General features: G+C 59.6%; 1 protein-coding gene across 1 annotated transcript; it reads left to right on the forward strand.

The window, feature by feature from the left end:
• Positions 1-5,531: 5,531 nt before the first annotated feature.
• FMOD (fibromodulin) lies at positions 5,532-12,116 on the forward strand. The gene is made up of 3 exons (XM_017832102.1): positions 5,532-5,780; positions 8,084-9,094; positions 10,955-12,116. The coding sequence occupies exons 2-3, from the start codon at positions 8,098-8,100 to the stop codon at positions 11,104-11,106; spliced, it is 1,149 nt and encodes a 382-aa protein (XP_017687591.1). The 5' UTR covers positions 5,532-5,780; positions 8,084-8,097; the 3' UTR covers positions 11,107-12,116.
• Positions 12,117-14,884: the final 2,768 nt, after the last annotated feature.

Consider the following 14,884-nt stretch of genomic DNA (forward strand, 5'->3'; position numbering starts at 1 on the left):
GTACGTTTGCAGAGCATCAGCAGTGACAGATAAAGGCACCCTGGGACAGGGGACATTCAGCCTGCTCCTTTCTGATGGTCCTTGCAGAGCCAGGAGGGACCCCCAGAGTTTGACTGTGCCCCAGGACCCTGCCCCTGTTTGCTGCCCAGTGCAGCTCACACTGCTGGGTGATCATTTATTAACCTCTGTATGGATTGAAATTTGTCCTTTTGGATTTATGTTTGGCTCCCAGTGTGGCTGCAGCCCTGTTTGCAGAGAGCTTTGGGTGCCAAACTCACTGAGGAGGACAAAGAGGAAGAGGAGGAGGAGGAGGTTTCCACTAAGCCCTCAAGGCTGGAGAGGAGAGACCTGAGGTTTGGGAACAGGGCTGGGGACACTTTTGGGGACAGCACTTTGCAGGAGGGCTCTGGGGGCTCCCTGCTCATGGGAAACATGACGTGAGATTTTCCCCATCCAGGAGCCTCAGCCAGGGCTGGAATGAACCTGCTCCCTCCTGCTGTTTGTTCAGGAGAGCTGGGAGGCTTCGCAGAGGAGCCGATCGTTCAAAGGGCCTTTGAAAACATGAATTGAGGGCTCGGAGCAAGGAAACGCTGCTTCGTTTTTTCCTTCTGCTCCCTGGACAGCTGCAGGCAGCACCTGGATGCCTTCAGAGCCTGGATGCCACGGAGGGGAGGAGGGAGAGGCAGCTGGGACCTTGCTCAGCCTCGGATCACAGAGCCACCATCCCAGCTCTGGAGCTTCCCGTGCCCTTGTCCCGGGGTCCAGCAAGGGCCCCATCCTGGGCTGGCTGAGTGCAGGGCTCTGCGTGTGGACATCCATCCCCCTGGGGAGCAGGGTGCCAGGCTGGGACTGGGAAGGTGTCAGCATCCTGCTGGGATTGGTCCTGGCACCACGTGGCACCCACGAGCAGGAGAACAGAGCGATGCCCACCCAGCCCTGGGCACAGACCTGTGTCACAGCCCCAATGAACCCAACAGGCAGTAACCCATGGCAGGCTGGGACACCCGATGGCACTTGGGGACCTGGCAGCTCCCTCCTGCCCTCCCGGGGGGATTTGCACTTGGATGATGTCACGGAACCTCTCCTGGCTGCTCTGCAAACCCCAGGGCTCCCGGGCTGTGTCACTGTGTGCTCCAGGCAGGCTCTGCTGGCCAGGGAGGTGTCAGCAGAGCTCAGCACAGGGCCAGGGCCAGGCGAGGGAGCGACGGGAGGAGGAAACGCTTCAGAGTTTCCAGCTCTGTTCCAAATCAAACACTTAACCTTTTCAAACACATTTTACAGCGGCTGTAATGAGCTCTGACCCCCTTTGTGCTGAGCCATCCTCTCCCAGCACGGCCCAGGGCACCAGCCATGCTGTGAGGGGAGGGGCACCGGGGCCTGGAAATGGGGATTTAAGAGATCCAGTGCCTTGGATTTGCAGGGAGGGGGATGAGAGCCCACATGCTGAGACCATTGGGTATCCAGAGCCACGTCCAGGGGCTTGGGAGCTGTGGAATGGGCTGCAGGGACATTCCTGGGGCCGGGCACTGTGAGGGTTGAGCCCACCCCATAATAATCCCCAGACCCCCAGACACCAGGGAGTGATTACTTGAGGCTCCAGAGTGCCAGGGGCAGCCTGTAATTACAGTGGAATGGGGCAAAGGCTTCCCCAGCCTGCTTTGGCTCCCAGCACATCCCAGTGCCCGCAGCCAAGTCCCAGCTGGGCAGGGGAAGGGGCACTGGGGGCTTTGCTCTCCCTCCCTCGGCCTGGGCTCAGCCCTCGCAGCTCGTTGCATGCAAGGGAAGCTGTGGAGCACCTCCCCTGGAAATGTGGCGATCCCAGGAGCGCCGGGAGCAGCCGGGGCTGGCCCCTGGGACCGGAGCATCGCCCGCAGAACCCCGTCAGAGTTTCCAGCAGAGCTCCAGGGCTCGCTCGGCTGTTGCTCCGTCTCCGAGTGACCGACTCCCTCCAGATTCCCTCAAATCTCGGTTCAAGAATGTTGTTTGGGCTGAAGAATGTATTGCTGTAAAAGAAAAAAGGGAAAAGGGAGGCCGGGGTGAGCGGGGAGGTCGAGGGAGGGTTCGCTCGGCTCTTCCTCCCTGACCCTTCCCGTCCGGGGAGCGGAGCTGCAGCCGCAGCCGTTTGCCAGATGCTGAGGCTGCTCCCCCCACCCAGCTGGGCTGAGGCTGAGCCCAAAGGCACCCAGTGATCCCTGCACCTCCCCACTGCCTGCACCCCCTCAGGACTCCGTTTCCCTGCCCATCTTTCCTCTGCCTGCTTGTGTTGCAGCCGTGGGGGCTTCCAGGAGAGCTTTTTCCAGCACAACCCTTTGAGCAGGAGCAGCAGAGCCCTGGGGGGGCGTCTGAGGTGACAAAAAACCACAGGGATGCTCCCCCAGGCACAGAGAATCCCAAGCTGCCCTGTGGACACCAGTGTTCCCAGGGGTTGAACACAGAGCTGCTTGTGCCCTGCCCTGGCTGGTCCTGCAGGTCCCCTCCTGGACCTTGTTCTTTAAAGGCAGATCCCTGGAGGGTGCAGGTCCCAGCTGCTCTTTTAGGGGACTCCAGTGACCAGAGTCCAAATGGGAGCCAAGGAATCCATTGGCACCTCCAGCCTTGCTCAGGCAGAGTGGGTGGAATAGTTTGGGGCATCACCTGCAGAACGTGCGGGATGGAGGGACTGGGAAGCCACAATCCAGAGCCCTGTGGGACTGGTGACCCCCTCCCAGGACAGGGAAATTAGAGGAAAATAGCAGGAGTGGGGGGACAGAGCAGCCAACAGCTCCAGCAAAGCTGAAACTTCTTGGAACCATGGAAGAGGCAGGAATAACTTTTCCATGAGTAAAAAGGGGAAGCTGCCGGAGTAGCCGTGTTTGCGACAGTTGCTGTTGTTGGATGCTCCTGGTGGGTTTAATCCTCCCTTCATCCAGGCAGAACAAGCTCCAGCCTTAGCAGGAGCATCAGAGCAATGTTTTGGTTCTTTGTTATGCCGTGAAGCATCCAGCCCTCGTGCCAAAAGCATCCTGATAAATCCATGTCCATCCACAGGGAAGCCAGCGCTCCCGGCTCCCAGATTTGCAGATAAAAGGCAAACTCGGGCCAGATTCAGTGGTTTCAGCTAAAAAGCTCCAAAGCATTTGATCAAAACAACTGGAACAAACTCAACCAAAATAGTCCTTGTTCACATCAGTTTGGGCTGGAAAACCAAAGCAAAGCAACAGAGGCAGTGATGAGACCCAGACTGGGATCACTGGAATAACCACAGCGGATGGGATTATGTGCTGATAAGGACCACTGGCTTCCAGCGAGCAGGACAGCATGTTCCCAGCTCCTGTCACCAGTTCAGGGCTTCCTTTGAACCATCAGCAAAGGGGAATTGGTGTTTACGGGGAAAGATGTCAAAAAAGCTCCACGGAATCACTTGGAAGGCGAGAGGAGCTGGTTTGTGCTGGGCTGAAACGAGCAGGAGCATCGAGGTCCCATCAACACCCACCACGTGCCAGGTGAGGGAGCCCTGCCAGCAGCCTGGGAGATGGAGGATAAGTGGAGCATGAGATCCCAAGGCTGGATGGAGAAAAAAGCCAAGACATATGTTGTCCCTCCGACAGCAAGTTTTCACTTCCCTGAGATAGTTCTAATCTGGTCAGGGTGAGATTGGACAGCACGTCCTGGGGACTGCAGGGGATGCACAGACTGAGCTCAAGCACACTGTTATTTCCTGGTTTGGGCTGGGAAGGGGGGATGTGACCTTGGGGAATGGCCCCATTCAGGGCCAGCTCCTGCAGGGAGGGCTCCTCAGCATCCCCCAGGGACCACCAGCCCCTGGCACCCAGGGCAGGTGCCTCCTCCAAGGGGAGCATGTCCTGGATCAGGAATACTTTAAACTTCCAGAAGCTGGGGAGGCCCTGCTCCTGTTCTAACCAAGCTGGGGACTGTCTGCTTTTCCAGAAGAACATCCAGGCCCTGAAAGCCTCGGGGCTGTTGGTCACTGGGACCCCTCGAGCTGCCAGAGGTGTGATGGTGGTTGATACCATCTGAGTGCTGAGCAGCAGAAGGGCCTGGCTGCCACTGCCCTCACACCATTTTCCCTGGAATTCAGCTCCCTGGCAGTGGGAACAAACCCCTCCAAGCAGGGTCAGTCTCCACATCACCCCAAAGCCTCGAGCCCCTCCTTGCCATGGTGAGATCCCTCCTGCAGCTGCCCCACACCACTGCAGCTGCCACGGCAGGGTTTGGAGGGCACAAAGAGTTGCTTCCAAAAAAGCCCCATTTTCCCAGGATTTTCCTCCCTGGCCTCTTTTCCCACTCGAAGGTATGGCTTCCTCCAGATCCTCTCTCCCTGCAGATCCCGGCACAGTGAGCTGTGCTTTCCAGGCACACTCTTCCTTCCCAAAAAGACAGGATTTCTGGCAAAGTCCCCACTGTACAGTGTGTCCCTCCAGCCCGGCCACCAAGCAGCCTGCACATCCCTCCTCCCTGCACATCCCTCCTCCCTGCACATCCCTCCTCCCTGCACATCCCTCCTCCCTGCACATCCCTCCTCCTCCTCCCAGCAGGGCCTGGGGAGCGATAAGGATCTCTGCAAGGCTCCCCAGGGGAACGGGATGTTTTGGCTGGGAAATCTCTGTGGAAAGCGAGGAGAAAGCAAGCCCGGAGGGAGCTGGCACCTGCTGAGCTCCACTAAGTAATTCCAGGCTCCTGGGAGGACCCGGGCGTGCTGCTGGAGCCGGGCAGGGGAAGGCGATGGGCGGTTTGGGCTCCTCCTTTCCTTTCCTTGTGGGAGGAAATGCTTGGAGAGCCCTGGAAGAGCTGTCTCCAAAGTGCACAGGGAGCCAGGGTGGGGACTGGGGGGGGGGCTGTGACAGCACCCGCTGAGCCCCCACTTTGCAGGAATCCCCTCAGGGCAAGGCTGGCACTGGGATGAGCCTTGTGGCACAGAGAGCCCCAAAACCTCTGCCCAACCACGGGTCACCCTCAGGACACTCTCCCCTGTCCCATCCCACCACCCCCAGCTCAGCCTCGGGGAGATGGATGAGACCCCTCATCCCCGGGGGGTGGGCACAGCCTGCCGAAATGCCAGCTTGGCATCTCTGTCCTGCCAAGCTGGAGACAAATTCCTGCTGTCACAGTGGCTCTTTGGTAGGCAATTTATTTACCTTGGATGCTGCAGCCTTATCGTTCATGGAAATGTTTATCCCAAATATTTAATAGCAGGACTGCATAAACTGAGGCTTCCTGCAGAGGCAGCCCAGGCTGCCATCGGAGCAGCACTAACTTCTCTTCTCCTGGTGCTGTAAAAGTTAAGGATAATTCCTTGTGTCTCCCAAAGAATCCCATCCTCAGCACCTCAAAATCCGATATTTTTTAATCTGGCCAGAGGCCTCCTCATCACTCCCTGATGAGAAACACAGGAGACCTGACAACAGCCCTTTTAAAAACAACATCCCAATTCCACTAAGTCGTTAAACAGAGAGAGCCTGAAAAGTGCCAACACTCCTATGAGAAAAGACGGGAGAGAGAGAGAGAGAGAGAGAGAGAGGGGGAGAGGGAGGAAAGAAAAAGCAGGTTATTTATAACGCCAGGCAGCATTAGGGTCTCTCCAGTCTCTCCTGCAAACTGGCTGCTGCTGGGAGGTCACTCCCCAAAAACCCTGGCGAGCCCGTGACCTGCAAGCACAATATTTGCTCTGGGATCTGGGGCGGGCACCAGGCTCTGCGGCTCGGGATTCACTCCATGCTGCTTGACACACGGGCGAGCCCGGAGCAGCACAGCCAGGCTTTGGAGAGGAGGATCTCACCTTGGTAAGTCCGGCTCTGTATATATTTATTAGGATTTTTTTTTCATTATTATTTTTTTTGAAGCCTGATTTCCGTACCTGCGCCTCGGCCGGCGCGGCTGCCACGGGGAGCACACGCCAGCGACACGGGTGGCACAGCTGGGAGAGCCAGAGCTCCCACACCTCTGGGAAAGCCCTTCCCTCCTGCCCACCTCTCCCGCTGCCCAACTCCCATCCCACCCACCGCCCCTCCTGCCCATCTCCCAACCCACCCATCTCTCCTCCTGCCCACTTCTCCTGCTGCCCATCTCCCCTCCTGTCCACCTCCCATCCCACCCACCTCCCCTCCTGCCCCTCTGGCAGCTCCATGCCCGCTCGCCTGGGAGCTGGACACCTTCACCCATGCACACCCAGGGTTGGCAGTGCCTCCCTACCCATCCCCAGGGAAAGGGGGAGCTGGTTTCGTGCCTGGCACAGCAGCAACGGGCCGAGTCCATGGATGGCCACAGTCCATAAAAGCCCCTTACTCCAAAACCCACTCCTTCTTGGGATGAGGAGCTGACCCCCTTAGCTCAGCAGCCCCTGGCACAGAGCAGGGACACCAGGAGGTGACATAGATCTCGAGGCTGGAACACTCAGGTCAGATCCCACCTCAAAACCAGGGATGAAGCCCACCAGGGAGGGGAGAAGCCACCCATGAATGAAGAGAGGGTCAGTGGTGTCTGCTGGGGACAGGCTTGGGGTCACCAGCAGGTTGAAGGGGGGCACTAGGAAAGGTGGAGGGACTGCATGGCTGGGTCCTGCCCCAGAAGGGCCCCTGGGAAGGGGCTGCCAAGTGGCTCTGCATGGGTGGAGAAGCCGGAGGCTCTGGTATGTCAGCAGGCACAGTGCCCTGGAGCAGCGGGAGGAGGAGGAGGAGAAACTCCTCTGCCACTGCCAAGCTCCCCCGTGGCACACAGCATCCCCAAGGATCACGTCTGCTCTGCTTCCACACAGAGGGGGAAGGAGGGAGAGGAGGAGAAAGCCAGGGAGCCATGTCTGCCCACCACCAGCTCAGTCCCTCTTTTCTTCCCGTGCCAGGGTGGCCACTGCCTCCTGCACACTGTGCCCACTTTGTCTGCCAGGCCAGACACCCCCTCTGTGCTGCGGGTTGGGGACATGGCGAGGGGTCACCAGGTGACCCCACGGCCACCCCTGGCACGGCGAGGGGGGACACTGGTCCCTGCTCAGCCCTCGCCCGGCCCGTGGCTGCCGGAGCCGAGCTGGCAGGGATGAGCTCCCAGCCACGTATGTAGGAGCCACAGGAGGGAGCGACTCCTCTCCTGCTCCCAACAGCATTTCCTGGAGGGATTTCAAGCTGCCTGGCTCCAGGACACTCCGTGTGCTCATTCAGCCCGGGATGAGCAGCCGTGGCTGGAGTCCCTCCTGCTGCAGCCCCGCCGTGCCCTGGGCATGGCAGGGGGTGGCTGCAAAGCCCATGCCAAGCCACGGGGGTCAGGGATGGCTTTGCCTTGCTCCCAGCTCCCAGCCCTGCTCTCCTCTGGATCCCAGCCCTCGTGGCTGGATGCCACAAGCAGAGCCCATCGCCAGGTCTGGTGACACTCCCTGTCCCTGGTCACACCGAGGGCCCGGCGGGTGCTGCCCCTTCTCCTGTCGGGGCTGAGCTGGGGGAATCTCAGCTTGGGAGTGGTTTCATTTCAAAAATAAGGCAGAACTTGTTTACCAGGATTTACATCAGTCCCGAGCATCCTGCGTTTCCGTGGGGGGAGGGAGAGCTGGATGGAACCCACAGCGAGTCGTGTCGCCTGCGAGTGCGGCATAAATAGAGCTCCATGAAAGATGCCTTGAGCTCCATCAAAACATGCCTTGAGCTCCCAAATCAACCTGAGCTGGCAGCTTTCCCTCTCGTTCACTCAGCTGGAGAGCTTCCAAGTCCCTTCTCCTCCCCCCCATGCAGAGCCAAGCCCAGGGCACCTCAGAGCAAACCTCGTGTGACCTTACACAAATCCAGACCGTGGGTCCTGTATCTCCATCCTCTCCTCACTCCTAGCAGAAATATCCATAAACCAGGATTTTGCAGGTAAATCTCCACTGGGGTGGAGGTTTCTCACAGGCTTGAGGTGAAAAGGGGGAAGATCAGGTAACTGCACACAGGAGATGTCAGCAGCTGTGGGTTTTTTTGGGTAGGATTCACTCAGGTTCTCCAGCTCTGCTGCCAAGTACCACCAAGCCCATCCAGCACCCACATCCCACCCCGCTGGATTCCCAGGTAGTGCAAAACCAGACCTGACCCTGCTGACGGTTTCCTCCCCACCTCTCCCCCGGCAGGTCCCTCCGGCGCCATGTGTTGGGTCACCATCACCATCCTCATCGTGGCCGGGCTCTGCGGGGCCTCGCTGGGCCAGTACAATGAGGAGGAGGACCTGGCCTGGCTGCAGTACTACCTGAGGCAGTCCCGCGTGGCCTCCTACAACTACGTGCCCTACTACGAGGACGAGAGCCCCCCGTACGTGTACTCCTACCCCGCAGCTCCCGACACGGAGCCGGAGCCCGGCCCCGAACCCCAGCAGGCCCCTTCCTGGCAGTGCCCCCAGGAGTGTGACTGTCCCCCCAACTTCTCCTCGGCCATGTACTGCGACACCCGCAACCTGAGGTACCTGCCCTTCGTGCCCTCCCGCATGAAGTACGTCTACTTCCAGAACAACCTCATCACCTCCATCCAGGAGGGCGCCTTTGACAACGCCACGGAGCTGGAGTGGCTGGCGCTGCACAACAACCAGATCAGCAGCGACAGGATGGGCAAGAGGGTCTTCGGGAAGCTCAAGAACCTGGAGAGGCTGTACATGAACAACAACAACCTGACCAAGCTGCCCAGCCCCCTGCCCCGCTCCCTGAGAGAGCTCCACCTCTCTTACAACCAGATCTCCAAGGTGCCCTCCAACGCTCTGGAGGGTCTGGAGAACCTCACGGCCCTGTACCTCAGCCACAACTTCATTTTTGAGATGGGGGCTTCCCTCAAAGGGCTCAAGTCTTTGATCCTTGCTGATCTGAGCTACAACCACCTCAGAAAAGTCCCTGACGGGCTCCCGGTGTCCTTGGAACAGCTTTACCTAGAGTACAACTACATCAACGCCATCCCTGATGACTATTTCCAGGTGTCTCCCAGGCTGCTCTATGTCCGGATGTCCCACAACAGCCTGACAAACCAAGGCCTCTCCTCCAACACGTTCAACAGCAGCAGCATCCTCGAGCTGGACCTCTCCTACAACCGGCTCCAGAAGATCCCCCGGGTCAACACCAACCTGGAGAACCTCTACCTGCAGGGGAACCAGATCAATGGTGAGCAGGAACGTGCCGACCCAGGCGTGGTGGAGAGGGGATGGTGGCACAGGGGATGGATGGAGGTGCAGGAGGGGATGAGGAGATGGGGATGCAGAACATGTGGGAAACCACCTGGGGTAATGGTTTGAGCAGGAAGGTGGAATTCGGGAGACTTCCAGGTGGCCCTGAGCAAGGCAGGAATGGGACCCGTGGCATCCCAACACACACGGAGCCCAGAATGCTGCGGTGTGATCCAGGGGGTCATTGCATTGGTTTTTCTGGCTGTTTATCAGAAGCCTGAACATCTTCTGGTTGGAGATGCCAGAAAGCAGGTGAGGCACCACCTGGAGAGGGGTTTGTGGTTCCAGTCCAGCAGTGCTCATGGGTGGATGGGTCAGCAGCAGTGGACAGAGGTGGGGTGTCCCCTCTGCCACGGTCACTGCACGTGGGAACGCACGTCACCCTGGGCAGCACTAACACAGGGGTCAGGGATTCCCCTGCAGTGCCCAGGGCCAGCACAGCCCCCTCTGCCCACCTTCCAGGGCCCCACCACAGGTCATGGCCCTATCCGTGGTCCCAAAGCCCCCCAGGGGTCCCAGCCTGCAGCCCAGGGGCTCGTCCTTGACAGGGCTGGGCCAGACGGGAGCTCTCAGTGATCAGAGCCCTCCACGCAGCATCTCCTGCCAGGACTGAAATCCACTCCGCTTAATACACAAATAAATAACAGGAACAGATTGTTCTGGGGCTGCTATCTATAAAAATAAGCTAGAAAAATAAACCCCCAAGCAATCTCCTGGAAAAATCCAGCCTTGCCCCCTCACCTGCCAGACCCCGAGGGCAGGACCCTCTGGGAGCAGCACTGGAGTCCCCGGGGTTGGAGTCCCAGGGCTGGGACAGGGACGTGTCAGTGTTGCAGAGAAAACACACAACCCCGCACCGGGGAACTGACAGAAACACAGAAACAAGAACAGATTCCCGAATGTTTGCTTTCAAAATCTGTAGCTGTTGCCGTCTGCCCACAAATGCCACGGAGCCACCGCGGAGACGCTCGGGCTTGGCAGCAGCTTCTCCTCCCGCTGCACCTTCTGCCACCGACCCTCGCGGCACCCCCGGGTCCAGCTGTGCAGCACTAACCCCTGGGGGTGCCCCCGGGCCGGGGCCGTGCCCCTCCAGCCCCCCAGTCCAGGCGCTCGGGGGTCCCCCCGCATCCCCCCGCCTTCCCCAGCAGCATCCCGGCCTGGAGCTTTGCTGCCCTCTAGTCCCAAATCCTGCACAGAAAAATGTACGTTGGGGTTTGTTCCATCTCCTCCTTCCAAACCCAGTCTGGACTGGGCTGGAATTTCCCTGCCTGGCGCTGGCAGCATTCGAACGGACAGGGGATGTCTGGATGGGGACAGGGACATCCTTCCTCCTGGACATGCTGCCTGGGGGTCCCATGGTGGCCAGGGAGGGTCAGGGGATGGAGACTGCAGCCTGTGAAGCCTCCAAAAGGGGCTACAGAGGCAATTCCTGATGAAAGGCGATGTTTTCCATCCTACTCCACCCTACAAGCTCCACCCCGGCTGGGCAATGGAGCCAAGAACCTGCTTCCAAACCCTTGGATAGGCACAAACCTGCCTGCTCCTTCTGCCTGCAGCCAGGAGCATCAGGAACCCTTTCAGTTTAAGAGAGGAGCGTGTTGAGTCTGAATTTACAGCGATTTGGGGTGGCTCTGTTTTGTTCCTTGCCCACCTTAACATAAAGCAGCTCTCAGAGGTTGATACCTCTGACCCAGCAGCCCCTTTGCCATTTCTGACATCAGTCCCCAAAAACCAGCCCCATCAGGGAGGCTGGAGGGGGCTGAAGCCTGTGCTCAGCTCCACCCTCTGTCCTCCACAGAGTTCTCCATCAGCAGTTTCTGCTCCGTGGTGGACGTCATGAACTACTCCCGGCTCCAGGTCCTGCGGCTCGACGGGAACGAGATCAAGCGGAACGCGGTGCCCCCCGACGCCCCCCTGTGCCTGCGCCGGGCCACCGTCATCGAGATCTGACCCGGCCCCTCCCACCCTCAGGACTTGGCTCCCCCGACCCTGGGGAGACCCTCACCCCGTTCCAGTGCAGCTTCTCAGCCTGACTCGGCTTCGCAGTAGTGCAATCAGGGGGCTCCGGCAGCCGGAGCCTCTCGACCCCAAACTCTTCGTCTTCCCAGAATTCTTCCTCTTCCTGACTCTCCAGCCACGCAGGGTGGGATGGATCCCAGCACCGACCCCCCTCTGACCCCCCCACACCTTCTCCCCCGGCCTGGGGGGGATGCAGCGGGGACGGGGCTCATCCCACCTCTCAAACCTGACCCTGAGCATCCGACCCCCGGGGGGGGGTTTGGGTGGGGGGTCCTGCAGAACCAGCAGCTCTGAACCCCCTGGCCACGGGAGAAGCATCCAGGAGGTTGGGAGCTGCAGCAGTAAAGGGTTAAAATATCAGTCTGAAGCATCCCTCAGTCTGGGATGAGGAAGAGCAAATCCACTCCTTCCCCTCCATTTCCTCCCCCCTTCCATCAGCCTCCTGCTCCAGAATTAAAGGAGAGAAACCTTTCCTGCTGCTGGAGTCAGAGAGAAACCCCCTGAGGAACAGCCTGGTTACAGGTCTCAAATCTTCCTCCCAGCCCACTGGATCAGGGCGGGACGGGGGTTGAGGGATGTGGGAATTCCTGGTGCTGTCACTCTCAGCTGCCTGGGCACCCCCCAGCTTGGCTCTGAGCTCCCTCCCTGCCCGGGCAGCCGAGGTACCTCAATTAAAAACCAAAAAAAAAAAAAGAATTCCCGCGGCACCGCGTGCTCCCACAGCACGTTTGAATCCGCCAAAACCACCCAAGTCGGACCCTTGGGCAGTTCAGTCCGAGGACCAAAGGGGCAGCTGAGCTTTGGGGATGACCTGCAGGGGTCACCCCGACCCTCCGCGTTGTACCTGCATGCGAAGAGCAAAAACCCCCCCGAGACCCCTGTACCCTCCCGGCATGAACTGTAGGCACCAAACCCACCAATAAAGCCCTTCCCAAACTGCACCGAGCGCGTCTGAGGAGCCCCTGCCCGGGCTGCTCCGAGCACCGCAGCCTCCCCTCTCTCAGGCCAGGTCTTTTTCCAGCCACAATCCAGGCTGGAATTGCCGACTAGTGGCTGTCCCAGGCATGGCATGTGCGCACGGAGCCTTCCCCGCGCCGCGGAGCTGCCGCTCCACCGCATCCCGGCGGGGTCCCTGCGAGGACATTCATAGGAGGGGAAAATACACCTGGAAAAGTGTCGGCGGGGAGAGGGAGGGAGGGTGGCACCGCTGGCTGCTGTTTTCCGGGGGTTCTCCGGGCTTCAGCCCCGCCGGTTTTCAACAGCTGAGCTGGAGGATGCTTAAAAATGGTAATTTCACACGGAGGGGACCAGAAAGTTCCATTTCCCAGCCTATGGGCTCCTCTGGCTCCAGGCTGGGAGCAGCTGGGGAGGCAGAGGCTGAGGGCACTCTGTGGGATGCAGGAGCTGGGCTCCCCAAAAATCCCTGGTCCCTGGCTGGGGGCAGCCCCCCAGCTCCAGCCAAGGCTCCTGCAGGAGCCAGGCAGAAGGGGAGGCCAGAAGATCCCACTCCATCCCCTTGGGCCACCCCTTCCCCATCCCCTCCCACATCCCAGGGTAGCACAGGGATACCCACATCCATCCTCATCACAACCTCCCACAGCCAAAACCCATTCCCTGCAGAGATCCAAATCCTCCTGGAGGCACCAGGACTGGGAACTCCTCCTTCGGGGTCCCACCACGTGCCCAGTTGGCCAAGGACCTGGGGAATGTCACTGGATGTTGGCATTGCCTGTCACAAGGGGTCCTCTCCAGGCTGGAAGGGTTGCTCTGGCTTTCCCTCCCCACAGTCACGTCCCCAGGGAGCAGCACCCAGGTCTGGGAGCTGCCCAGCACTCAGGGGTGCCCAGCACGGGCAGGATTTGCTGAAACCCACCTCCTCTTGGTCCCAAGGTCAGGTCTGTGCCCCAGGGCATCCACACTCCTTCCCAAAACACAGCCTGCAGGAGCCAAAGGGGCTGGGGGGCGAGCTGGGGGGGTTGTGAGGCAGCCAAGCTCATCAGCTCAGGAGGGACATGGGAAAGAGGGTCTGGGGGGAGCAAACAAAACCCAGGAGAAGCAGCTCCAGTGCTCCTCCAGCAGCTGCTTTCTCCAGACAGGGCCATGGGATTGCTGATTTACACCAGCTGGGGGGAGGTGAGGGGGCAGAGGGTCAGGGCAGCCCCCTGCCCTGCTTCTCCCCCTCCCCAAAACAAAGGGAGAGACCCCATTGGTCCTGGGCGAGCCCACAGGCACCCAATCTCTGCCTTGTTGGGGTGGGAATGGCAGGGAAGGGGCTTGGCCCCCCTCCTCATCCCCTTTCTCCTCCTCCTCCTGTTGCTGGGAGGAGGTGTGGGGTCCGGGGGGCCCCAGCAGCCTGAATCCCACCAGGAAGGGGGGGGAGTGCAGGGCTTTGTCCGATCCACAGAGCAGGATAAAGAAGGGGGAAACCCCAAACTGACCCAAACCCATCTTCCCCAGCCCCCCTGAAGGTGAGCCCTGAGCACGGGGGCTTTGGGGGGCTGCTGCAGGGGGGAGCAGCAGCTGCAGCCCCTCAGAGTCTCATTTGGACTGTGGGGTTCTCCCAAGGCCTCTCTCCATCACCCCGTGTCCATGGAGGGGCTCAGACCTGGGCACCCACCTTGGGGCTGTCCCTGCACGAGACACCAAAAAGCAGTAGCTCCCACTGGGTGCCCCCCACAGGGTCAGGCAGGATTTCTCCAGAGCTCCTCTGCAGCCCCCAAACTCCACCTCCACTTCTTTCCACCTTTTTTCTCTAATTCTAATTCCTCCCCTTGCTTTTTTCTTTTTCCCCCCTTTGCATCATCCCTCAGCTCCAACACTTCCCAGACTGTTTGTAAACATCCCTTTAGGATGTTTCCTCAGGAAGTGCAAATTTCTGTTTAAAAACAGCCCCTCACAAATATTTTCCTTTGGAGAAACACACACACACACACAAAAGCAGCAGCAAGGCAGCAGGTTCTGGGTTTGCCCCAACGCTGCCAGAGGGGCCCAGGGTGGGGCAGAACCCCCCTCACCCACCCAAAGGACACGAGCTCTGGACACGTCCCCGTGCCCCAAACTGAGCGTGGGAGTGTTTGCAGTCCCGGCCCAGGGAAGTGTCACGTCCTCCAGTGCTTCCCTTTGCTCGATTCTTCTGGGATTTAACCCAAACGCTCTGCTGTCTGGGGGAGTCTCGGGGACAAAGGGACGGGCGGGCGGGTCCCGGTGCCGCCGCCACCCCGGGCCATGTGCGGCCGTGCCGGGGCCGGCAATAAAAGTTGATTATTAATAAGCTGCCGGGCTCCGGCCGCAGCAGCTGCCACGTTGCTGGGAAGAGATAAGAAAACTGTGGAGGCAGCGGGAAAAGAGGCCGGGGAGGGGCCCGGGCACAGGGACACCCCCCACCCCCATTGCACAGAGGAACAGGCTGAGCCCTGGGGGAATGAGGGGGTCCTGCTCTCACAGCCCCACATCAGGAGTAAAAGAGCTGGGAGTTTGGCATTTGGGGTCTCAGGATTTTTCTCCCCACCCACTCCAGGAGGATGAGTAGCTTGGGGTCTTACAGCATGTGGGGGCCTATCCCCCTGAAGGGACTGAACATTTTTTGGGGACCACTGGGGAAAGGTGTCCTTGTTCCCCACACGTCCCCAGAAGCGTCTGGGCACAGGGGAGAGGTTTGGGCAGGAAATTCCCAATCTGTTCAGCTCCCATTCTTGCCTCCCCTTTTGTT

This window comes from Lepidothrix coronata, unplaced genomic scaffold (genome assembly GCF_001604755.1).
Source record: "Lepidothrix coronata isolate B3197 unplaced genomic scaffold, Lepidothrix_coronata-1.0 Scaffold199, whole genome shotgun sequence".
Lineage (NCBI taxonomy): Eukaryota > Metazoa > Chordata > Aves > Passeriformes > Pipridae > Lepidothrix > Lepidothrix coronata.

What these genes read in the sequence shown, in the direction of transcription:
- FMOD (XM_017832102.1), top strand. Translation starts at nt 8,098, where the DNA reads ATGTGTTGGGTCACCATCACCATCCTCATCGTGGCCGGGCTCTGCGGG. An exon ending in GCAGGGGAACCAGATCAATG is followed by an intron (nt 9,095 to 10,954) that starts GTGAGCAGGAAC and finishes TGTCCTCCACAG; the next exon opens with AGTTCTCCATCAGCAGTTTC.